This window comes from Vespa mandarinia, chromosome 22 (genome assembly GCF_050613455.1).
Source record: "Vespa mandarinia isolate Hongniang chromosome 22, ASM5061345v1, whole genome shotgun sequence".
Classification (NCBI taxonomy): domain Eukaryota; kingdom Metazoa; phylum Arthropoda; class Insecta; order Hymenoptera; family Vespidae; genus Vespa; species Vespa mandarinia.
The window spans coordinates 2,750,001-2,775,000 of record NC_140831.1 but is presented as its reverse complement, the minus strand read 5'-3'; the positions used below and the strand labels follow the sequence as shown (position 1 = coordinate 2,775,000).

The following is a 25,000-nucleotide window of genomic DNA, read 5'->3' as shown; positions in this document are numbered from 1 at the left end:
CATGCCCATACTTACATTTTGTCCCTCTTTCTCTCTCTCTCTCTCTCTCTCTCTCTCTCTCTCTCTCTCTTTCGCTTACACATACACACACACTCGCCCTTTTTCATTTTTGTTCTGTTTCTCTTTCCCTATCTTTCTTTCTCTCTTTCTCTTTCTCTTTTTCTCTTTGTCGTTCTCTCAACGCGAGAATGGCGGGTCCGCGGCGACGAGCGGGACGCAACCAACGGGATTCTAGCTACCTGAGAAACCTTCGGGAAAGTGGGTTATAAGCGCCGTGTGTATGTGTGTGTATGTGACACGGGACAACCGGTGCAACCGTTCGCATGTCGCGCGATTAGACCTCTCTTTGCGAACCGTATCGGCCACGATAGACCATCACACGGCCGTCGAAACGAATGGCCATCGGTCTATCGTCATTCTCTGTTTTTCTCTTACTTTTTCTTTTTCTTTTTCTTTATCTTTTATTCACGTAATTTTCTCGCGGAACCTCAATCTTTTCTTATCTTATCGTCCGATATTCCAATGATTTTCATCATTAATCATTGAACTTATAACGTACGACGTTTCTTCGTCGCGTTAAAATGAAATACTTTGTCTATTACAGTTTCCCCGTCGCAAACGGTCGAAGAGAGACCCTAAGAAAAACATGGCAGGGGTTGGAAAAAGAACTTACTTGCGGGATGTGAATCCCTATCTCATCTGTCCTCTATGCAGAGGATATTTGATAGATGCGACGACGGTCGTTGAGTGCTTGCATTCTTGTAAGTACAATAATAAGTATGAAAAAAAATCTATAAATGTTTAAATCTATAAACTACGAATTTCTTGTCTTTTATAAAATAAAATAATATACGACGTGAAGATTGCGATATTGCTTATATTTAAAAATAAAAATATAAAAAAAAAAGTAAAAAAAAAAGTAAAAAAAAAGAAAAAAAGAAACCAAATAAATAAAAACAAAAAAAAAATAAAAAGATAAAGATTACAAAATTTCTTAAATAAATTAACAATCGAATAAAGTTCGTTGCGACGAAATAATATATAAAACTTCAAAAATATAGAAATAAAAAATACTTTTACTTCGAAGTTATATGACGTTATTGAGGATTAATTATCAATGATCCCACATATTCATCTTACTTTTCGTTTCTGTACAGTTTGCAGAAGCTGTATTCTAAAACATCTTAATGCGGAGGCACGCTGTCCCTCTTGCAATCATGTGTTGAATAAGGCTAAACCAAACATCAAGTACGTTAACAATATTTTTGATCTAATATTTACAAAAAATTATTATAATTATAGAAACTTGTAAAATCAAAATCCACCTTTGTTACGATTGTTATAGAGCTGACAAAGCTTTACAAGATATCGTGTACAAACTAGTTCCTGGACTTTATCATAAGGAGATGCGCAGAAGAAGAGAATTTTATAGAAGACATCCCGAGCATGGTAAGTTTATGTTTTTCTTTTATCAATGAAAATTTTTTTGGGAAAAAATTTTTCAGCCTAGATGCGTTGAATGTCAATCGTCTTCCTTTTAAACAGCAGATGTCGCGACTCCGGAGCAACGAGGGGAAGATGTGAGCGGTCGATTAATCTTTGCGCCTGAAGACGCAGTCAGCTTGAGTCTCGAGTACCTTCCACCTGGTGCCGATCCATTGAAGATCTTGTTGAGTACAAACGAATCTGACCATTCGTCTAACAATAACAATAGTAACAATAACAACAATATTAGTAACAGCAACACTGTCAACAACAACAATAATAATAACAACAACAACAACAATAGTAGTACTAGCAACAACAACAACAACAGCATCAACAATAACAATAACAACAGCAACAACAATAGTGGCAACAACAATAGCAATAATAACAATAATAGTAGTAATAGTAATAATGCTAGTAGCCACATTACGAGCAATAGACGGTATCTTCAATGTCCCGCTCTGGTTACGATAGCGCATCTTAAAAAGTTCTTAGCTTTGAAATACAGCGTCGATATGACGAGATACACTATCGAAATATGTCATCGAAGAGCACCCCTACCAGAACATTGGACACTTATGGACGTAGCCTACATATACGCTTGGAAAAGGGTAAAGATTTTTTTCTACCTTAACATATTTTTACTTTCCTCTATAATTTATATTCTTTAAAGTTCTTCGTTTGAATGAAAATGAAAGAAACCATTTTACTATGGGACTCGCGTCGATCCATCTTTCAGGTAAAACCGTTCAGGTAAATTTTCTACCGTCTCCTGTCCGAGTATTTGGTAATCACTTTAACAGAAGGGTGTAGTTTATTTGAAAGATGAATTGACCGGTTTTAAAAAATTCCTTTGCCGAAAACGAAATGATTTATTGAACGGAATTTTGCGTTGACGTACGAATAAGATAAAAGTTGCGATTACATTATTTTACAGAACGCTCCTATGAGATTCTTTTATCGGGTTGCTCAAGAAGAACAAGCCTTGGAAGCACCTTTACACGAGAGACCATCCACGCCTGGATTAGGTGCTAGTTTGCCACCGAGCGACAATTCGGTCAGCGACAATGTGCGGGATGATGATGCGGAACAAATACTCGAGATCGAACGTAAAACGATGGAGGATGACAAGGACGATGTCGTAGAGAAAAATGAAGTTGAATCGTCCAAGGTGAAGTTACAAATGCCAGTGGTCCTTTGCAGTCGTCTAAAAATATCGAAAGTGGCCGAAAAGGATGATAAGAAAATAGATGTGCCATCTTCGACGGACGCTAGAACATTACCGATGACCTTGCCTTCTATTACGACGGTGACGTCGACGATAGGTACTACTACTACTGTGTGTTCGACAGCGATCACACTTTCTGTGACTGCATCTACCATCACGGCAACATCTGTCACTGCAACGGCAACTGCTACGACTGTATCTCCAGCTGTTGCTATAGCTACGGTTGCATCTACAACTTTGGCTACAACTACTACGGCTACTGCTATAACCACGGCTACAACTACTACGGCTACTGCTATAACCACGGCTACGGATACGGCTACAGCTACGACCATGATTACGACTACGGCTATGACTACGACTACAACTACTACTACGACGATACTGACTTCAACAACAGTGAATACAATGTCCACGAGTACGACCACCGCAACTAACACGATGATAACATCTACGGTTAACGAGGAGGGGAGTAAGCAAGTCAAAACGCCGATAAAAATATTGAAAAATTCGGATGGGAATTACGAGGTGTTGAAGAATCCGCCCCCTAATTGGCATTCCAGAGAACAAAATCCAAATTCTTGCGACGTCAAACCCACGAGCCCTGAATTCAGTGTTGTAAGTATTGGGGATGGACAAAATTCCAACGGAGTGAAAATAACTCTAAAACAATGTTCAGCTGCTAATACAAATTTAAAGAAACCAAAAGTAATTAGTAATGTTTTGTTACACTGTGGACAGGTTGAAAGGGAACCATCTGGCGGATTGCTATTCCAGCATCTTCAAAAAGATAAGGACAAATTTCAAACGATGGAGAAACAGGAGAAACAGAAACGCAGAGTTACTTTTATGGACAAACCAACTACGGTAAAGCCTATGTTTAATGTATCGAAAACTATAATAAAAAAGACGACCGAGCAAAACGATCGGAAAAAACAGTTCCTTCAAGGATTTCAATTGGCGGCCAAAGAACCAACGATTGAGAATATACTTATCGATAAAAGCCCTAAGATGATCACCGGAAACGCAAATCTAATTAATGAAAATACAGCACAAACGAATTCTATCGTTAATAAGAAAGAACATAATAACGTTAAAACAAATGGTATGGAAATCGAAGGAACGACTGAAAAAACCAATACGGAGAATGGTAATCCCGTATTTGGAAATTTAATAAACGATAAAAAATCTAATAATAACATAGTAACGAATCCATCTCATAATATGAAATCTAATATTAATAAACCATTTATCGATGCTGAGACACGCATTATTGGTATAAATACAACTAGAAATATTAACGTTAATCCTAATGTCAATGTCAACAATAGTCCTGTAAAGATGGACGTCTATACTTTTCCAAATGATCCACCTGTAGTTCCTGTAGGTGCTGTTAAGAGAAAGTGTCCACCTGGTTTACCAATTTGTGAAGTTAAACGTAAACGGCAACAAACGCCTCCGACGCAATCCGCGAAAAAGGCAAATGTGTCACCACAAAGTGTTGCCAAAGCTTCCCGAAAATGTGTAACCGAACAACAAATCATACCAACAAAGAAGCCTATAAATGTGGTGAATGATTCAGGTCCCAGTCGTACGCTTAATGTCGCGACGCCCAAGACGTCACCATCGAATCCATTATTTTCAAATGACACGAGGAACCTTTTGGATGGTTGTGGTTTAAATATACCTGCCAGTTTGAGTATAACATTGACGGCCCCGAAATCTCCCGGAAATAGTGGATGTTCAAACGATATCAATGATATCAAAGATAATCGAAAAAATGTTTTAGGAAAGGTGAGTCCAAGTATTACACTTAACGATAGATGTGTCGATCCTCGTGTATTGAAAGCTCTGAAGACTGGACAAATCAGGATGCCTGCACCTCCTAAACCTAGACAAATGAAACAACCAGATCGCGAGAGTAATCATCAGCGTCAAACACCAACTGGGAAAAGGAAACGGGAACAAGAATCCAGAGATATCTTGGATTTGAGTGGTGGTAAAAAGATGGATATACATCCTTTGAGAATACCTCAGCCAGTGACGAAACTAAAAGCGAAATCGCCGATAAGAGAAAATATACCAGGTATCATCGATCAAGGACAAGTAGTTACATTGATGAGCGGTCATCGATATTACAGAGCTCCACCAGGTTCTTTAACGCCGGCGGCTCATCGTGTCAGCGATTGTCCTCTTCCTACACCAGGACGTACTCCAGTTTACGCTCCATCAGGATTATCTGGCTCAATGAATGGAAATCGTACTAATAATAGTCTATCGTCCGTGTTTCCAAGCTTGCAGAGCCTATACGCTCTGAGCCAAGCACCGAATCTTCAACAATTTCAAATGGACGCGATTATGAGATTACCGCGAGGTGGAGGAAATAGTGGTGGTAGTGCTGGAGGCGTAGGCGGAGGCGGTAACGGGGGCGGAGATAATACAGTTCCGAATAGCTGTATATCTAATAACATAGCAAGTTCCGAAAGTGTTAGTGTTAGTGGTAATGTACCTGGTAAGAGTCACTTAGCTGCACAGTGTGCTCCTGTGAAGCCCGCTAGATCCTCGGTTGCACCTTTAGCAGTTCCTATCACGAAGCATCAATCGACCGAACGGACTATGTCTAATTGCTTAAACAGACAAATTGTGAACGATACAAACAAAAATATGACTTTCCGTAATAACGATAATTCACCGACTTCGGCCGATATCGTTGAGAGACTTTTCGCTCAGCCAAAATACTCACCGGTTCTCGATAGCAACGACAAATTCGTTGTTCGAAAGGAAAATGGAAAAACTACGAGTAGCATCGATGATAAAACAACGTCTTCTAATATATCGCGTGATCTGAGATTAGAATTGATTCCGGATAATTCGAACAATTCCGTGGGTCAACAACAACAGCAGCTGCAGCAGCAACAACAACAACAACAACAACAACAACAACAACAACAACAACAACAACAACAGCTACAACAGCAACAGCAACAGCAACAACAACAACACCAGCAGCAACAACAACAACAACAACAGCAACAGCAGCACCAACAACAACAACAGCAACAACAACAACAGCAACAACAACAACAGCTCCAGCTACAACAACAACAACAACAGCTCCAGCAACAACAACAACAGCAGCAGCAGCAGCAGCAGCAACAACAACAACAACAACAACAACAACAACAACAACAACAACAACAACAACAACAACAACAACAACAATATAATCGCGAAGCTGCGAGTCCGAGAGTTTCTTCGACCGCTTCACCGTCTCCACCTCCAAGCGAGAGTAATGGCAATGGTTGCGTAGATGAAAATAGAGTAGTAATTAGAAAACAGGAAGACGGTGTTACGATCAATCGTTCGGATGACAATCGAAACGATATGCCGGCCTCATCGAACTCTTTAAAAAACAATCCTAACGCCGAGGTCTCAAGCACAAAGTCTCCTGCCAGTCCGGACTCGAGTTCCGTCGCTGCGGACAGTTCAGTCGTTAAAGTTTGCCCAAATGCGGATCAACAACAAACTTCCTCGTCTACGCAGGAGTCAGAACGTAATGTTAAATCTAACGAATCAACGAATAAAACGGTGGACGTTTCTACGGGCGAAAATTCTTCCGTTGACGGTGAAAAAAGTAAAACCAATGCGACGAAATTGACGGACGGTAAACAAATGACATCTGAAATGTTACAAAAGAGATTATTGGCGGCATTTCCGACGAACGAATGGGCGAACAATCCGATAGCGGCCGAACATTTGGGAAACTTTTTAAAGAGTTTAAATGCATCGATGAAAACGGAAAACAATAAGATTAAGGATAAAACGATCGAGAATATCGGCGAAAGTGATAAAGATAGTGTTAAAACAATATTTACGAACAACGAGGTGTCGTCGAATCAACAAAAGGAAATCGGCGAACGTTCGTAATCATTTTATATTATTTCGTTAATAATAGTTTTGGATTTAAATAAAAAAGAAAAGAAAAAAAAATGAAGAAGAAGAAGAAGAAGAAAGAAAAAAAAAGAAAGAAGGAAGGAAAGAAAGAAAGAAAGAAAGAAAGAAAGAAAGAAAGAAAGAAAGAAAGAAAAAAAAACTCGTAACGACGCGATTGTCGTTAGAAAAGAGGGTCCATCATTGCTTATGATTCTCGAGAGACTAACGAGCAGACACTGCCATTTAATTATCTAAAAAAAGAAAAAAGAAAAAAAAAAAAAGAAAAAAAAAAGAAGAAAAAACTTACATGACTTTATTACCTGCTTTTTCGCGTATAAGCGCGCAATACGGATATCCATCATTATATAATAGATACCTAATAATATAAACACAGAGTATTTTGAAAACTAAGTATGAAACATCTTGCCGATTAATGAAACTCGAAGAAATTTTATTTTTTTATATGTGAAAAAAACGTGTCACGTATATACATATGTACATACGTACATACGTATACTTTAGCAATTTACATGTACGTAAACTATTTTCTCTCTCTCTCTCTCTCTCTCCCTCTCTCTCTCTCTCTCTCTCTCTCTCTCTCTCTCTCTCTCTCTCTCTCTCTCTCTCTCTCTGTCTTTGTGTGTGTACTCTTCGTATATTCATGATTTAGAAATTGTAAATGCTTTTTATATATATATATATTTTTTTTTTCTTTTTTCTTTTACTTTTTTTCTTTTTCGTTTTAATTATTATTATTATTATTATTTCTTTCTCTTCACATCCGTAAAAATTAATATATGTATGTATGTGTATATTGGACTAAAGCATTATTGCCGATATATTATGAGATAGCATGATTTAATAAATAATTAAGTTGTTATAGGAAAAGGAAATATTTACGTTTATATGTAAAGATATCCTTAGGGAATAAAAATCGACGCGTGTGTATGTATCAATATTCGTTTCGTCTATTATATAGCTTGAAGAGAATTATGCTTTATAAATTTATCACAAGATATTTACGTATTTATATCATTAAATTGAATTTATAAAGAGCGTAATTATTAGAAAAATTTGGAATTTTAATGATAAATCATAAATAATGATAATTAAGTATTATTATTGTTATTTAAGTTTTCTTTTCTTTTTTTTTTCTTTTTTTTTCTTTTTTTTCTTTTTTTTTTCCCTCTTTGCTCTAGTTTTCATATACTCCAATAGAGAAAGATTTCGTTTCGATGAATTTGATAGAGCACCACTGCACATTCTGCCTTGCAATTAGCACGTTCATCCCAAGATGCATGCGAGACGAAAAATTCTATAGGTGAGAAAGAAAACGTTATGTATATGTTCTCCTCTATGGTAGGTAAACGTGGTTATTACTCTGCTAAAATACGTGCCCACGTTCGCGATATTTCTCTCCTTGAAAGAAAAGAAAAAAAAAAAAGGAAGAAAAAAGAAGAAAAAAAAAAGAAAAAGAAAATAATTCTCATCCATGATATTTCCTTTTGTTTATTTTCACGTGTGTGTACATACATATATATATATATATATATATGTGTATACATATACATACACACACATACATAATACTACACATGCACACAATACATTCGATTAAAATAGTCGATGAAAAATTATTCAAAATCAAAACATAGATATTATCTCAAGGGATGGGAAAAGAGAGGAAAAAAAGAAAAAAGGAAAGAAAATAATATTAATCCGGCGAGCATCTGCAAAATTTGTTTATCAATTTGATCAGTCAACATATATCCTCGTCTCGAATATATCTAAATAGAGAGAAATGACGTAATAGAATTTTCATAGTTCGTGCGTCCGGTAAAAACGAAAGTGGCAATAATATTTGCTACGAGATTCTAAAAAAAAAAAAATGACAAAAAAAGAAAAAGAAAGGAAAAGAAAAGAAAAAAAGAAAAAGAAAGAAAGAAGAAAGAAAAATTGAAATACGTAAATGATATTTAAGAAGATGAATATCGATGATACGTCGATTATATCTTCGTTGAAATGGTGGTAAATAAATGTCTAGCCCGCATAATAGTACGAAGGAAACGTTAAAGTATATTTTTCAAAATGCAATAAATATTTTTCAATTATCTATCTATCTTGAATAATAATCCTAACATAAATCGCGTTTAAACGGACACGCGTCGAATCGATGAGACACCTCTCTAGGAAAAAAAAGCGAAAAAGGAAAAAAGGAAAACAAAGAAAGAAAGAACAGAAAAATATAACGTAAATATCATTTGGAAATTGCGAAGAGGAAAGGGATTAGAAAAAAGGAAAAGAAAGAAAAGAGAAGAGAAAGGAAAACGTTAAAAAAGTAAAAAGAAAAAGAAAAAAAAAAGAGAGAACGCTATGTCTGGCATAGATGTGTGACGATCTTTTTACAAACTTTTTATAATATCGACGATATCTATATAGTATTGTTAGTATTTAATTTTATTTTTCGCGTTATGTTTTACGTAGATATTACTACGGTTGTATACGTTGTATAATAATTGTTATGTTGTGCAAAATGCAATACGACTATATTATGATTATATAAATATACAGGTTGTTTCATTTTAAAAGATACGAACGAATATCTCCGATCTTATTTGGATTATAAACAAATGTTATTAAATAAAAGTTTGTTAGATTTAAAAATGAGAAATGTAATTATATACGACAGCGATCTCATAGAGGATGCTGTTGTTATTATATGCGGGCATCGTAAATAATTATTTATTTATTTATTTATCTTTATTTTTATTTTTATTTATTTATTATTATTATTATTTTTTTTTCTTTCTTTCCTTTTTTTTTTTTTTTTTTTCAATATGAAAATCGATATTTTAAGCCTAGCAAAAAAAATTGTAGAAAAAAAATATCAATACGTATCCAACGAGCCACTTATTTACTGCTCATCTTTTCGATCGATATTTTTCAATCGAGTTATGGAATTGTTTTAAAAGATCTAACAAATTATATATTTTGTCAGGTATATCTAAAAATCTTTTATGTTAAAACATTATTGTTTATAAATAATATTGATCTTATAAGATCAATAGAAACGGAAATATTTTTTGCCGGTGTCGATTAAAAATGAAACATCTTGTATATTATATATATATATATATATACATATATATATATATATATATTATAATTACACATATAAGCATTTATATATATTTATGTATTCTTTTTTAAAAATGTATATATTTATAGCTACTATATTAACCTGTCATACGTGCCAGGTATAATGCATCAAATCCTACTACTTGGTAAGAAAGATAAAAAAAGAAAAAAAGGAAAAAAAAAGGAAAAAAAAAAACAAAAAGAAAGAAATCGATTTTGAAGAGAATCGATCGATTAATCGACGAAAGATGTGTCGTCCGTTAAGTACCCACATTAAATCGGTTGAATGAATCTTCCGTATATTAAATACAATTAAGAAAAGTGGCATGTAACAAGTGATAAATATCACTTAATATATAAATATACATACACACACACATATATATAAATATATATATACACATGTATATACATATATGTATATATATATATGTGTGTGTATGTGTATATATATATATATATATATATACATACGTATCCATATATATACATGCCAAATAAATTATTTCTTTAAACACAATTCTGTGCTCGTAGATGCGAATAATAATTATAAAAATATTACATTATAAAAAGTGAAATTAAAATGTTGTTTATATTAAAGTGGAAAACTCGAGCACAGGATCATTCCCATTTCGAATATTTTTTTTGCCCCGTCCATATTCCCCCACCCCCGTCTATCCTTAATTCCATCTTTTTGTTTTTTTTCTTGTTTTGTTTTGTTTTGTTTTGTTTTTATTTTCCTCTTTCTTTTTTTCTTTTCTCTCTCTCTCTCCCTTTTCTTTTTTTCTATTTTTCTATTTTTCTATTTTTTTTTTTTTTTTTTTTTTTTTTTTTTTTTTTTAAGGCATAGTGGTAAGTATTAATCATACGAAAAATAATATTATAAGAGTATTTATCTCCAATTGGGATGGACATTTTTTAACCGCCGTAGGACTCGAGATCTTTGTTAACTTCAATCATCGTTATTTTATCGTCATACACTTCCTGCACTTTGTCAGTAATAGTTAGGAACATTTTGAATTTTACAATAGGAGAAGATCTTCGCCCAAGTGAAAAAGAGAGAGAGAGAGAGAGAGAGAGAGAGAGAGAGAGAGCGAGAGAGAGAGGATAATTGGATATAATATAACAATAACAGACTACTACTGTCAGAAGTATACATGTGAGAATCGTTCGTGCTTAAAACTCGCGTGATCCTGTTGTATATCTGGCGTATACAACATAAATACGACATAAGAGAAGTAGGACAAAGAGAAGGAAGTAGAAAGAAATAAAGGGGAAGAAAGTTCATCCGGCCGGAAGAACCTAAAGAATGTATTTCACCGAACATTCTTATGTCAAGACGAACAACATACGTAAATATTATAATCTTCTTGTAAAACAATGACCTCTACTGTTTATCATAATTATGTTAATCCTTAATCGTATATTGTATTCTATGTTCATAGTCGCTGTATCACACACATACATACACAAACACACACACACACACATATATATATATATAAAGCTATCTATGTATATATATAATAACTATGTGTATGTATGTATATATATAATTATGTGTATGTATATATATATATACATATGAAAATAAAAAATTCATGAAATAAAATGTCTTGAGTATATATATATATATATATATATACGTATCGTTTGCGCGTTGTATTATAAAAACAAATTTTGGATTTCTCGATGTTGGCTTAATATTCAACCATAAATAAGTAAATTACGTACTGACTGTAATAAGAAAATTATATAAATTCTTTTTTCTTTTTATTTCTTTTTATAATCGTACGATTATAAGTTCAATGTTAAATAAATAACAATTCTTATAGCAGCGTAAAATTTCATATTCAAAATCAACGATAATTTCTTTCGTTTTTATGAACGTAAAATAAACTCACGTGTATATTTAATAATTACTAATCTTCGATTATGATCATTCTTTGATATTCGCGAGTTTTTCCTTTTTTTCTTTTTTTCTAATTAAATTTAACAAACACTTCGATCAATCTCATGGATTACCAATCAAATTTTTATCAACGATTAAACGTCGATCAGCATTATAACAAGTCAAACTTTTCATAGTATTTCGTTATTAATTTATATTATCGATAAATAAAGAAACGTATAGATATTACGGAAGAAATAGAATAATTAATTAAAATGAGCTAATAGAATATATATATATATATACATTTTCATATTACGTAGAAAATTCTTTTCAAAATATTATTGATATCACGAAAATATAAGTTAAGAAGGACATACCGTTGAAAGTTTTACTATTGGCCAGACTGTCGATCGAGTTAATCGTGATTGGTCGAAAATGGTAATAGGTTATATTTCTATTAGATTTCGTACTGAAGAATTTATCCAATCGATGCATGATATAAGTTCTTCATGATTATCACGTGATACCTATTATAACCAATCAAAATATTCGTCTTACGATCAACATCTTAGATGGCGTTCTTCGCACAATAATGTCTTAATGTTATTTTAACATTAATTAAACTACAAAAAATATAACAAGAAATATATTATATATAAATATATATATATATCAATGAAGTATAATAAAACACAAGTTAAGAAAGAACACAATGAAGTAACAAAGAAAAGAAAAACAAAAAAGAAATGTATTATCGTGATGTCATTTTCCGGAAGTGAGTCTAGGGATTATTTCGACTATTGACAATTCCCTAGTAAACTTTATCCAGCGTAGTACATACATCAGAGAAAAGCTATTAGGGAATGAAATAAAATGGCCGTTGTTTGGTTAAATATAAAGTATTGAAATAGTCTGTTAAATTTTTTTTAATCATAAAAATGAGTGTGAAAGAAAATTCAACGACAATAACAAAACCTACGACCGTTCCTAATACTAAATCTTACGGGAAGATAGTACTGACATTGCAAAATTGTCTTTTACCAGAGGAAAAGCTTAATAACACCCCATCGCATTTAGACGATTTAGATGCCGAAACTGAAACAGACCTTCGAATATTAGGATGTGAACTAATACAAACGGCTGGAATTCTTTTGAAATTACCTCAGGTTAGTAAATGTACTCTTAATTTTGTATATATTGCACGCTTAGGAATTTTCTAATCTCTGTAATCTCTGTACAATCATTCTTTCTATGATACAAAAATAAGGTACATTATGTTTATAGTTAAGCACAATAGAAAATTGTAAGTTAATTCTATTGCGAAGTTAAACTCCGCGAGATTGTAAATCTAAAGGTATCGTACAAATTAAGGAAGAGGAAGGAACATGATACTATCGTCACGTTCTCTCGTCGTTTTCTTCACGTATCTTTCGTGATATCTACAACATTATAACATGGTATAATCCCAATAAAATTGTATGTATTATTATTGTACATATTTGGATATCCCTTGTAGTTAGTATGGCAAATAAATTGGTTTGGTACAACCATTCGAGATGAAAGTAAGTGTAATATTATAAGTAAAACAAAAAAAAAAAAAAAAAAAAGGAAGAAAAAAAAAAAAGAGAACCTATTTTCTTCGTTACAATTGAATTCTCCTTACAGTAACAACATAGTTATATTCGTCAAAATCATTTATAATGTTAAAGTATACAACAATATCACTTTTTTTAATAATCAATTTCAAATCGGGAAAAAGCTCTTTCCTCGTAAATTATCTTTTACAGGTTGCAATGGCCACTGGACAAGTAATATTTCAACGCTTTTATTATAGTAAATCATTAGTCAGGCATAATATGGAAATAACAGCCATGGGTTGTATCTGTTTAGCTTGTAAGATAGAAGAAGCACCCAGAAGGATTAGAGATGTTATTAATGTTTTTAATCACATTAAGCAAGTTTCCTGTCAAAGGTAAATATTTTTTATTTAATATTAGATTGGAAACTGTGAAACGGGCGTCGAATGAAAATAAAAAGGCTAAACAAAAAAGCCCGTTTCATAGTTTCCAACCTAATAGTTACATCGTTGGAAAAAAAAAAAAAAAAAAAAAAAAAAAAATTATGTATATGCAATTAAATTTCATTTATTTCATACATTTTAGGCCGATACAACCCGTAATACTGGATCAGAATTATGTAGCATTGAAAAATCAAGTTATTAAGTCAGAACGAAGAGTATTAAAGGAATTGGGTTTTTGTGTACATGTAAAACATCCGCACAAAATCATAGTAATGTACTTGCAAGTTTTGGGTTATGAAAGGAATCGTGCCCTGATGCAACAATGCTGGAATTATATGAATGATTCATTAAGATCGGATGTATTTCTGAGGCATCAACCAGAAACCGTAGCGTGTGCATGCGTATATTTGGGTGCTCGTCAGCTTCAATTACCTTTGCCATCCTCGCCACCGTGGTTTTCCCTTTTCAAAGTCAATGAATCTGCTATAAGGGACGTTTGCCGTCGCATTTTACGATTATATTATAGGCCACGTGTAAACCCAGAACAATTGGAAAAAAAAGTGGAAGAATTGCGTCGCCAATATGAGGAGGCAAGAACAAAAGCTCGAGGTGGTGATGTTGATAGTCATACTCCAAGTCCACCATTGCCTAAACATCATAATGCTTGGGGTGGTTTTATTAGTCGCAGTGGCACACACGCTGTGCCAGAAAGAACTAAATCACCGAGGTAAGAGTTTATAATATTTTTCGTTTAGTTCATATAGTTTTGCCAGTGTATTTCTTTTTTGTTCGTTTTTCTCTCTCTCTCTCTCTTTCTCTTTCATTTTCTTTCTTTTTCTTTCCTTTTTTGTTTGTTTGTTTGTTTGTTTTTTTTTTTTTTTTTTTTTAGACGTTCCAAGTCAACCAGTACTTCTCCGTCGAAAGGAGAAGGAGCAAAGCATAATAAAAGAAAGAAACATGCTAGTAGAAGTAGATCTCGTAGCCATAGCCATGGTAGATCTCGTAAACCCAAGAAAGCTCAAAGAAGAAGATCAGGTAGTCACAAATCATCACGCAGTCGTTACAGATCACATAGTCGATCCCGAGAAAGAGATTCGGAAAAATCAAGTAAACATCGCAGTAAGCATAGACGGCATTGAACGTATCACAATATAAGTGCGAAATAAAATTAGGTTATAAAAAAAGAAAGAAAAAAAGAAAGAAAAAAAAAAAATATAAAATTTCTCGAATAAAATTTGGAATTCCTAGGGAAAAATAATTTTTTCTTTGAGAAGTTGTAACGTTTGTAATTTGTAATCTTTGTAAATAAAATATCATTTTGAACTATGTCATTGAGACATTTATTATTCCTTCCCCATAAAGAGACATGCAATACTTGTGAACGTATTATTTATTGTTTTTTATTTTTTTTTAATTTTTTTTTCTTTCTTTTTTTAATTGTTTCTTTATTTTTTATTAATTAACCTCCATCCAGTCGAAATATTTCTATCAGATCCGGATAATATTTGGGATTATATAAAAAGTGTAACTTTCAGGCATACCAATAATATACCAGCAATAAAGAATAAAAATATTTTGATTGAAAATTATCTATATCTATTATTTATAAAGTTATTTATATATTATTAGACTGATGATATATATTCATTCATTTCTTTGAATATAAATATTAATGTGTATACCATTAATCATAGCTAAAAATTTAATGAAAATGAAGAATTATTTTAAGACAATGACATCATTAAATCAATAAGAAGAAATAAAGTAAAATATTTTTGTCATATGATTATCTATATCTTCCCACTGTTCTTTTTTTTTTCTTTTCTCTTTAATAAAGAACAACATTTGAATGTAATGCTTTAGCATCATAAATCAATAATATCAAGAAAATGAGAAAAATTATCTTGTTTGTTCAATCAAAAGTATTAGAAGATAAATGATTTCTTTTTGTCAAACTACGTTTACATTCATCCAATTGTTTTAAAAAATATACACATGAAAATAATAAATAATTTATAATATGTTAACATTATGGATAATAAAACAACGTTAAAAAAAAAAAAAAAGAAAGAAAAATATACCTTTTAAATGTTGTTTTAAATTTTAATTGTAATATTTTTTGCATTCAAATAAATCATTTATTACATAATCGATAAAGTGAATTTTGATCGAGAAAAAGATTTAATAAAAAGAGTTAAAAGTAGAAAATAAGTAAAATGAATATAATTATTTCATCAAGTGACAAAAACGTAATGGCCGTCGTATTTTGATTAACTAACATCAGGAAATATTTATTTATATGATTATATGATTTGTAAATATATATTATAAATATATTTCACTAATAATATATACATATGTATGTAAAATTAGGATTGAATTTATGAAAATAATTGAAAATAAAATAAACAAATTTAAATACGTATTGTCCAAAGAAACAACGATTACGATAGGTTGAAATATAAAGATTGATCAGGGATAATATTGTATCGTATAACGGATCACATTTTCATTCATATTGTATTATTTTAATTGAAAATAATAATAAGTAAAGTTTATTTTATTCGTATAGGTTATAGTAATATCAAATGTATAAATTTCAAACTTTTCTTATATATAAATGTATATAAATATTTGTTAAAAACAAAATACGTAAATTTATTTATAAAATAAAATGGAACTAAATTATCACAGATGGTATAAAAGATATTTTCAGTAGCGAATTATTTTGATTGGTCGAAAAATCAATCTCTTTGTGACGTCATTTCCTAGTATCACTCGGGCACCCTTTATTCGTTATAATACACCACTTCCCGCTCTATGTAATATTCAGTAATCCTTATAATTTTATACGGACAAAGTTCCGGTAGTTCAGTGAGTGTGCTCTTTTCAAACATGGGGAGGTTATTTTTTTGAAATAATATGTTGGAACTAGAAAGCCGGGGTGTCGTTGTGTCGTTAAGTGTGCTGAGTGGGTGTATATTATTATACAACGCCTGGGGTCCTATTCTCGCGGTAATTGTTTCGTTATTTCTAGTGATTTATGCGTGCTATTCTTTGATCACCAACGATAGCTTGCTATCGCCGCATGCATTTATATTTTTTGAATATTTCAAAGAAGCCGTTATCGAATTAAAAGATACCTTAGGCCGAGCTATTGTTTATGTAGTAAGACAGTTAACGCATCTTTGGAATAAGATTAAAAACGTTTATCGCGAACGTTTCTCAGTCAGAATGGAACGACGTCGAATAAGTAGATATCAGCTTAGCAGTGACACTACTTTTAATAGTAGAAATACACCAAGATTCAATCTTATTCCACAATTAAGTCCAATATCTCGGACTGCACATAAAAATACTTCAAATGTGTCGAATATCTCGGAAAATAAATTTAATCACGATAACGAATATCAATCATTTAATCAGAACAATATTTACAACAAATATACTTCGACACCCTTATCTCAATACAAAAAGGATGATCTGCATAATATAGATGCCAGATATAAGACAAATTGGTCATCGCCAAAGAAAACATCGCCCATGTTTAATCAGAATCATACATTAACACGAGGCGAAAATAGTACGTTGTTTTCACCAGACGGATCACCATGGGGTACGAGTATAAGTCCCAAAATGAGATCAAAAGCTGGTGGAGTAAAAACCGTACAGACAGTTGCAGGCCCATTATTAGCTTCAACAAGATATAACATTGATCCTAAGTAAGTAATCTTAAAACTTTATAAATATTAAAATTAAATATGAAATTATATTTAATTTTCTTTTTTTTTTTTTTTTTTTTTCTTCTAATAGGACATATACAGATGTAACATCACCAGGATTAACTATAAGATTAACTAAATATGCTGCTGAAGCTAATAATAAATTGACCCATCAGTCACAGTATGGCACTGGTCAATTTCCAAAAGTTAATCTTCATGCAAGTCCTATTCCTTTGATTAATGCAAAATCTGCAAAAATAAGAGGACCTGTTACAGTTAGAATTGCACCACCAGAAACTACAAGATATTCTCCTCCAGAAAGGCAGAAAGTCTTGTCTGGTATATGTCAATCAGAAAATAAATCACCATCGAGTGTTGCACAGGTCCTAAGGGAAATATCATTGAAAAGGCATGCATCCAAAGAAGATGTTACGTCTGATTTAGTAAAGAAGCAAAGAACAGATGGTATATTTGTGAATGAAGTAGAAAATTTTGAAGAAACAAAACAAAAGAGAGGTAGAGATGAATCATCCAAATCTGAAGAAGATAATTCACCTCCGGATAAAAATCTTAGACCTACAAAACGTAGTAAAACACCATCCTGCTATGATATATTATGTTCACTAAGTTCAAGTATTCATGTTGCTACTGGTATCAAAAGAAAAGCTGGTATATATATATATATATACATATATATATAATATTTTCTTCATATGTAATATATAATTACACGTTAATAAATTTATTACATAATATATTCTAATATGATTTTAGTTGACTGTTCCCGCAGCGGAACATCCGATTTTGAAAAACATTTTAAATCCTTGGAGCATATACAAAATGGAGATTCACGAACACTAGCACAAGTGCAAAATATAAATGCAAATGATAGTACACCAGCTGTGAATAAGAAACTGTCTACAAATTCGAATTTATCGAAGTCCCTTAATAAAACGCAAGAACAATCTCCTATTAAAGGAATTCTTAAAAATTCAAGAAACACAAGGAATTCTAATGATACTGAAACAATTTCTACTAATGAAGAAAATATGAGATCTCAATATAAGGATAATGAAACTTCTATAGCGGCAACAAAATTCACGGATAAACTTTTTATGAGAGCAGAACCGCAAAGAAATGAAAAGTTAAGATCACTCGTTGAAGAACAAGGAAACATAATAGAGACAAAGTTTACTACCGACGATGCAGAAGAAATTAAGAAAAAAGATATAGTGAACATGAGACAAACTAGTATGCGAGCAAGATTACAGAGTATGTTTGATGCCATATCTGGTAAAGGTAAGTATTTATAGTTCTCATTTTTATTTCATTTAAATTATATGATCCAATTTCTGATACACTATTTGATGATATTTTCAGCAGCAAGCAGAATTAATCCTGATGTTGTGATTCAGGCAGAAGAAATTAGTGAGGTTGCTCCTGCAATTTCTTCCTCTGCAGATTGTGCAACGCTCAATTCTGTAACAACTACAACTAATGTTAATACGACACCTATTACTACATCTGCTATAGTGCCAGCACTTACATCACCCAAAAGTAATATAAAAACGGTCAAACACATAACATTTAATTTACCAAATACAGAAAATGTGTCTGGTACTAATCAACAGATTACAAATAATTCAGTATCAGATGAAAAGAATAAGTTGACCATTAATTCAGATTTATCCAATTGTAAGACTGATATTACACAAGCAACATCATCAGTATGTACTAATGTGACATTAGCTACAAATGCACTTCCTATAATTTCCAATTCAGTTACATCAACTTTTGTTTCTGGCAAATCGTTAACAAATACATTACCAACTGTAGCATCAGCTACACCACTAGTTGTACCATCAGTTGCCTCAAATGGAATATTAAAATCCAATACTTCTATTTTAAATACTTCTTTAAGTTCTACAAGTGCAGCATCAACCATTATATTATCAATACCTTCTACTTCCAATAATCTTTTTACAAATAAGAATACTATATCTAATATCACGACTACTATTTCAAATTCTGATCAAACCAATATCAAATCTAACATTGGGAATTCCATCTTACATAATGTAAGTAATACAGGATCCACAATGAACACTGAAACCCCTAAATTTACATTTGGCAACATTGTCAATACAACTGCATCGACACAAGTAAATACTGGCTCTGTTCAAAATGTAACTACAAGTAGCTTAAATTTTACAACTGAAACAAAAAATGTAATGTTACCAATGTCGACTGTAACTCCTACAGTTACTAATGTTATTACTACTGCTACTACTGTTACTACAGTTGCTTCTAGTGTTGCTTCAGTTTTTAAAAGTATTACAGATAATGCTACAAATACCACCAATAAAAATTCGATGACATCTACAGCAACTACAACAATTCCATTCATATTTGGAAGTAATAACGTACAGACATCGAAAACTGAAGTTGGTTTATTTAATACAACTACAAGTAATGTTCCAATAACATTTAGGATGTCTGTAATTACTCAAAGTAATCCAATAGTTAGTAATGCATCCATAATCACAAATAATACTTCTGCACCAAGTAATCCAATGTTAAATTTGACAAATGGTACATTTAGTGGAAATGTATCTAGTGGATCTACGACATTTACGTTAAGTACCGCAACACCTATTTTTTCATTTGGGACATCGAATGCATCAACATCAGAAAATAAATCAGCATTTTCCTATAATGCTAATGCACTAGGAAGTTCTAGTGGTTTGTTGGCATCAACTAATACACCAGTTACTTCTACAACAAGTAATAATAATACAACCTCTGGATTTAATGTACCAGCTGCTACTACAACTTCACAATTTTCTACGACAACTACATCTATATTTAATACAACATCAACTGCAGCTACGTTTCGAACAACAACTAGTGAGCCAGTATTTGGTCAAGCAATTGCTGCTCCTCTTTTTGGTAATTCACCAAAATCTCCTTTTGTACCAATTCAACCTACAAAATCATCTATTGAATTTGGTACAAATAACAACAACAACAACAACACTTTTAAAGAAGAAAAACCTGCTTTTGGCACAAATACAAATACTGTGTTTGGAAGTTCTAGTACACCATTATTTAGTTCACAAACTACAACAGCACCTACATTTGGTTCTCCTAGTGTTTCAACCAGTGCTCTCAATTTTGGTAGTACAAATACAACGACTGCTGTATTTGGAGCACAAAATTTAAATGCACCAGGAAATGTTCAAACTTCAACATCACATAGTTTTGGTACACCAAGTCCTATGTTTGGAAATCAGAATAATCCAGCACCTCTCTTTGGATCAACGACTACAACTCCAGTTGGAACTTTTAATAATACTCCTATGCAAAATACCTTTGGCAGCCAAAATTCAACTAATATGTCGTTTGGCGCTACAAATAATTCTAATGCATTTGGTGATAATAAAACATTACCATTTGGAATTCAAACTACAGTTGCACCTGTTTTTGGAACAAATAAGAACAATACAAATAGTATTTTTACATTTGGTGGAAATCAAGATCAACAACAGCAAAGCACGTTTTCATTTGGTAATAATAATACTTCTAATAACAATGTATCAACTACTGGATCCGTCCCATTCCAATTTGGTGCGAGCACTTCTAAACCAGGTAGTAATACCATCTATAATTCTAATATATTAAATCCATCTATAATTATAATATATTAAAAGAAAACATTATATTTGATGCATAACATTACTGTATTTCATAGTTACAGGATTTAATTTCACTCCACGAACAACAACACCATCGATTAATTTTGGAACATCAGGTACACCCACATTTAATGCTCCAACTCCTGGGATGTTTAGTATTGGTAGTGGTTCTACTGCACCGCGATCAAGAACCGTTAGAGGTAGAAAACCAAGATGATGCAGAATGTAAAAATCATGTAACTCGTAAAGTATATTTTCATCAAGATACATCGATATCTAATTACTTCAGCATTCAAATGACAATTGGAGCAGAAATATATATATATATATTACAATTATTATTTAATATTTCTATTGGAATAAAGGGGTGAGTCGAATGCTTCTGTGAAAATAATAAGTATGTTTACTAATGGGTTCTTGTTATTATTTCAAAATGTTATCAATCATTATTAAATGTATTTGTTCTTTGTACATACATAAGTATATATAAAATGATATGACAAAACAGTAGAGAGATATACTGATATTTAAAAATTTGCTTAAATTATAAAGTAAATCATTTTTCTTTCTTTTTATTTTTTTTTCTATTTTTTTTTTTTTTTTTTTTTATTTTTTTTTTTTTTCCCCCTTTTTTTTTACATATAAGACCAGAGAATTTATACATACATAATATATATGACAAAAAGAAACTTAAACTTCATTGAGAAATATCTGTAATATAAAAAAAATTTTTGTTTTTGTTTTATGAAGTTTTCCAATCTGGATATTTACAACATAAAATGCCATTTTCCCAATTTTTTTTTTTTTTTTTTTTTTTCTTTTTTTTTTGTATTACATTATATAAGACATATTTTCTTGATTCTTTATTATCTAAATATTGAATAACCAAGCTAAAATCATTACTATTATTTTAATAATAATAAAAAAAAAAAAAAAAAGAAAAAAAAAAGAACTCTGAATTATTATGATAATAGAACGTAACGCTATAGTTTTAGTATTAAGTTATAATGTTGTTATCACCAAATTCAAATAAATTTAATAAATGGTATTTAGCTAGGAGATAACATGTAAATGAATCTATTAGATACTAATTGTACTTGTTATTTAATATAACAGAGTGTTCGGTTGCCCTTACCGATATAATGATGAATGTATTATTTTTATTATGATTTTTAAGTTATTAATATTTTTAATGTATCTCTACTACAATGAAAATAATATCTAGGTCGTTGAAGGTCTGTTCCTGTAGAAACGAAATGAAACGAAGATAACGGGCCTTTTTATAAATTCACTTAATCATGATATTTATCTATACAGTGCTTGAAGCGATGTATGACTGTAATTAAGATAACATATACTTGTACAGAGTTGTCAGTTACAAATGATTTTTAGAAAGTGAAAATGTTCTTGTCGGGATTGTAGCGATCTAAAAGATCATTTATCCGAAAGAATTAAAATATTTGATTGCAAAAAAAAAAAAAAAAAAAAGAAAAGAAAAAAAAACAAAAAAAACAAAAAAAAACGAAAAAAAAAGAAAATATATATAAAACGCATATGTATGCATATACACGGATCATCGTAGCAAATTAAAACTTTAAAGTAAGACTTTAGTAATACGACTATTAAATATAATTGAAAAATATAAATTAAATATATAACTATATAAAGAATAATAAATTATTTTTATATTACTCACATATACACGTATATACACTAGCCAGTTGGCGCGCGCGCATACACACGCAGAGACACACCTACAAACCTTATTGTTTCTAACATGGTCATCGTCGTTTCTAGAATCATTTTTTTTTTTTTTTTTTTTTTTTTTTGATTTTACGATATTATTTCGAATATATCTGATTTCTCATAAACGTATTAATGATCGTCTTATCAATATTGCTTTTTGTCGATATCGATCGAGTTTGAAAGTCGATCATGACGAAAATATGAAATAACGATTGAGAAATCGTGTCGGAGAGTATATTAAAAAAAAAAAGAGAAAAAAGAAAAAAAAATAGAAAAAGAAAAAGAAAAAGTAAAAGAACGATAAAGAAAAATTCTATGGAACAATACTCGTGGTTTTTGTTATTGAAACAATCGTAGAAGCATTATAGGGGGATAAATACGGTAGATGCGGCTCGATGCATATCGCGGTGCGGTTCAACGCTTCTTTGCACGCGAGAAGGCGGCGCGTGAGCAGCGCGTAGGCTATGCACTATAGAAGTTGAACGGTGATTGGTCAACGTCAGACGATGTTAGAACGACGAGCCAATAGGAGAGATCGTTAGACGGCAACGTCGTTTGTCCGGTCGCCTGGAGGCGCAGCCATGTTGGGAACATTAGAAGGGAACCAACACCACAACCAGAAAGACGGGAACATCTAGGTTCGGCAGCGGCGTGTCTTAACACCTTAACACCACCACCATGGCTGACCCGGAGAAACAGCCCGAACAACCTAAGGCTGTCCAGCAAAAGCTGGTCATCGGTAAGTACAAAATCATCAATTTATTATCCCCGTGTTTACGAATAACAAGGAAATATTTTCGGCGGAATTAATTGGGCATCGTTCTGAGTCTTTGGCCGTAGTCGCGCTGCTCGTAATGGCGTCCATCTACGGTGGACGCATAGCCATGTGGCTTTTTACCCGGCGTGCCGGCCTCTTACATAAGTGTTATACCATTGAATTTATTAAAACTAACGTTCGAAGGATAAAATACGAATCAGTATGATCTTTTTTCATATCTTAATATTCCCTCACGTCTCGTACGACGTCTCCGTCCTTGTTACTCTAACGAATTATCCGTTCTTTCCTGTCCACTCGGTGGAAAGAGAGAAAGAGAAAGAGACAGAGACTGAGAGAGCGAGAGAGAGAGAGAGAGAGACGTAAAGAGGGTGAGTAAAGCTATTCCAAAATTCAACATCGATTTTCTCTCGAAGTTTCGAGAACGAACATAGAATTCGGACGTATGTACACGTATATACATTTGAGGGGGAAAAGAGGGAAAGTTATAAAAGTATCGTGTAAACTTTTTTTTTTCCCCGTCTATCGATCGATGATCAAAACTTTAATGTGTAGCACACGATGCTTTTGATATTATTCGTAACATTGGAGAAGAAATTATCTATTAACGATGATTTTGATTAATGACGTTGCAAAGGATCCGCCGATGATTTCAGGGAAATAAAATGTGGAGGAGGAGGAGGTGGTGGTGGTTGTGGTGATGGTGGTGGTGGTGGTGATGATGACGATGATGATGATGATGATGATGATGATGATGGTAGTAATAGTAGTACTAGTAGGCTCCGAGAAAGAGAAAATTTTCATTTGCGACCAACTTCCGGCTTTTCTATTTTCTAGCGCGCTTTCGTTACGTAATATAACATTCGTAAATGTTCTTCCATGTACAATGGAATATTTATTTATTTGAGATTACGTTATTGGTAAAAATTTCATTACACCGTGTGTTTCGTTATATATCGATAAGGAAAAATGAAACTCCGTTGTCAATTGATTTTCAATATCTCTTATTTGACCAAGTTCAGGTCAAATTTTAATTTGACATAGATTTAACATATTCGAATCGAAATTTGAATGTTTATATGAACGTTAATCGTAACCTATTTGTCGATTGACCTACCTACACGCGCCTACTTCGAATGTTTACATCGTACAAAGGTTAAGGTAATAATATGTATATATATATATATGTATATGTATATGTATATATATGTATATGTGTGTGTATGTATGTTGTGTATGTGTGTATATATATATATATGTATGTATGTATGTATGTATGTATGTATGTATACCGTAATCACATGTGTTACTGTTTATCGCGAATTTACGAAATACTTTCAAAAAGTATATAGTATATATAT

At 32.1% G+C, this 25,000-nt stretch overlaps 4 protein-coding genes across 11 annotated transcripts in view; all 4 read left to right on the top strand.

The window, feature by feature from the left end:
• The window catches only part of LOC118447965 (uncharacterized), a 17,407-nt gene extending 7,410 nt beyond the window's left edge, over positions 1–9,997 (top strand). Inside the window, exons 2-7 of one of the 3 annotated variants that reach the window (XM_085663451.1) lie at positions 605–761; positions 1,158–1,248; positions 1,346–1,449; positions 1,546–2,099; positions 2,426–3,334; positions 3,458–9,997. In XM_085663451.1, coding sequence (XP_085519577.1) covers positions 647–761; positions 1,158–1,248; positions 1,346–1,449; positions 1,546–2,099; positions 2,426–3,334; positions 3,458–6,643 — 4,959 coding nt within the window. In that variant the 5' untranslated portion in view covers positions 605–646 and the 3' untranslated portion in view covers positions 6,644–9,997. Of the gene's footprint in view, positions 1–604; positions 762–1,157; positions 1,249–1,345; positions 1,450–1,545; positions 2,100–2,425 lie in introns of all 3 variants that reach the window. The other 2 variants (XM_085663450.1, XM_085663449.1) reach the window with 2 other exon arrangements.
• Positions 9,998–12,503: 2,506 nt separating this feature from the next.
• On the top strand, positions 12,504–15,032 carry LOC118447916 (cyclin-L1-like). 4 transcript variants are annotated; one of them, XM_085663452.1, is made up of 6 exons: positions 12,705–12,847; positions 12,966–13,138; positions 13,198–13,243; positions 13,469–13,653; positions 13,844–14,428; positions 14,591–15,032. In XM_085663452.1, the coding sequence occupies exons 3-6, from the start codon at positions 13,238–13,240 to the stop codon at positions 14,838–14,840; spliced, it is 1,026 nt and encodes a 341-aa protein (XP_085519578.1). In that variant the 5' UTR covers positions 12,705–12,847; positions 12,966–13,138; positions 13,198–13,237; the 3' UTR covers positions 14,841–15,032. The 4 variants fall into 4 exon arrangements, with proteins under 4 accessions (XP_035736354.1, XP_085519578.1, XP_035736357.1 ...); XM_035880464.2 differs by lacking the exon at positions 13,198–13,243; XM_035880463.2 differs by having other exon boundaries at positions 12,966–13,243.
• Positions 15,033–16,530: 1,498 nt separating this feature from the next.
• LOC118447958 (uncharacterized) lies at positions 16,531–21,654 on the top strand. 2 transcript variants are annotated; one of them, XM_035880536.2, is made up of 5 exons: positions 16,531–17,423; positions 17,515–18,092; positions 18,198–18,722; positions 18,804–21,071; positions 21,175–21,654. In XM_035880536.2, the coding sequence occupies exons 1-5, from the start codon at positions 16,624–16,626 to the stop codon at positions 21,333–21,335; spliced, it is 4,332 nt and encodes a 1,443-aa protein (XP_035736429.1). In that variant the 5' UTR covers positions 16,531–16,623; the 3' UTR covers positions 21,336–21,654. The 2 variants fall into 2 exon arrangements, with proteins under 2 accessions (XP_035736429.1, XP_035736430.1); XM_035880537.2 differs by having other exon boundaries at positions 16,532–17,423; positions 18,807–21,071; positions 21,175–21,653.
• Positions 21,655–23,441: 1,787 nt separating this feature from the next.
• yps (Y-box binding protein ypsilon schachtel) overlaps positions 23,442–25,000 on the top strand; it is a 9,761-nt gene continuing 8,202 nt past the window's right edge. For both annotated transcript variants that reach the window (XM_035880553.2, XM_035880552.2), the window contains exon 1: positions 23,442–23,603. In XM_035880553.2, coding sequence (XP_035736446.1) covers positions 23,543–23,603 — 61 coding nt within the window. In that variant the 5' untranslated portion in view covers positions 23,442–23,542. The remainder of the gene's footprint in view (positions 23,604–25,000) is intronic.

Coding starts and splice junctions, on each gene's coding strand:
- LOC118447916 (XM_035880461.2), top strand. CDS start 12,620: ATGAGTGTGAAAGAAAATTCAACGACAATAACAAAACCTACGACCGTT. Junction 13,654..13,843: donor AAGCAAGTTTCCTGTCAAAG/GTAAATATTTTT, acceptor CATACATTTTAG/GCCGATACAACCCGTAATAC. Junction 14,429..14,590: donor GAAAGAACTAAATCACCGAG/GTAAGAGTTTAT, acceptor TTTTTTTTTTAG/ACGTTCCAAGTCAACCAGTA.
- LOC118447958 (XM_035880536.2), top strand. CDS start 16,624: ATGTTGGAACTAGAAAGCCGGGGTGTCGTTGTGTCGTTAAGTGTGCTG. Junction 18,093..18,197: donor TGGTATCAAAAGAAAAGCTG/GTATATATATAT, acceptor ATATGATTTTAG/TTGACTGTTCCCGCAGCGGA. Junction 18,723..18,803: donor TGATGCCATATCTGGTAAAG/GTAAGTATTTAT, acceptor TGATATTTTCAG/CAGCAAGCAGAATTAATCCT.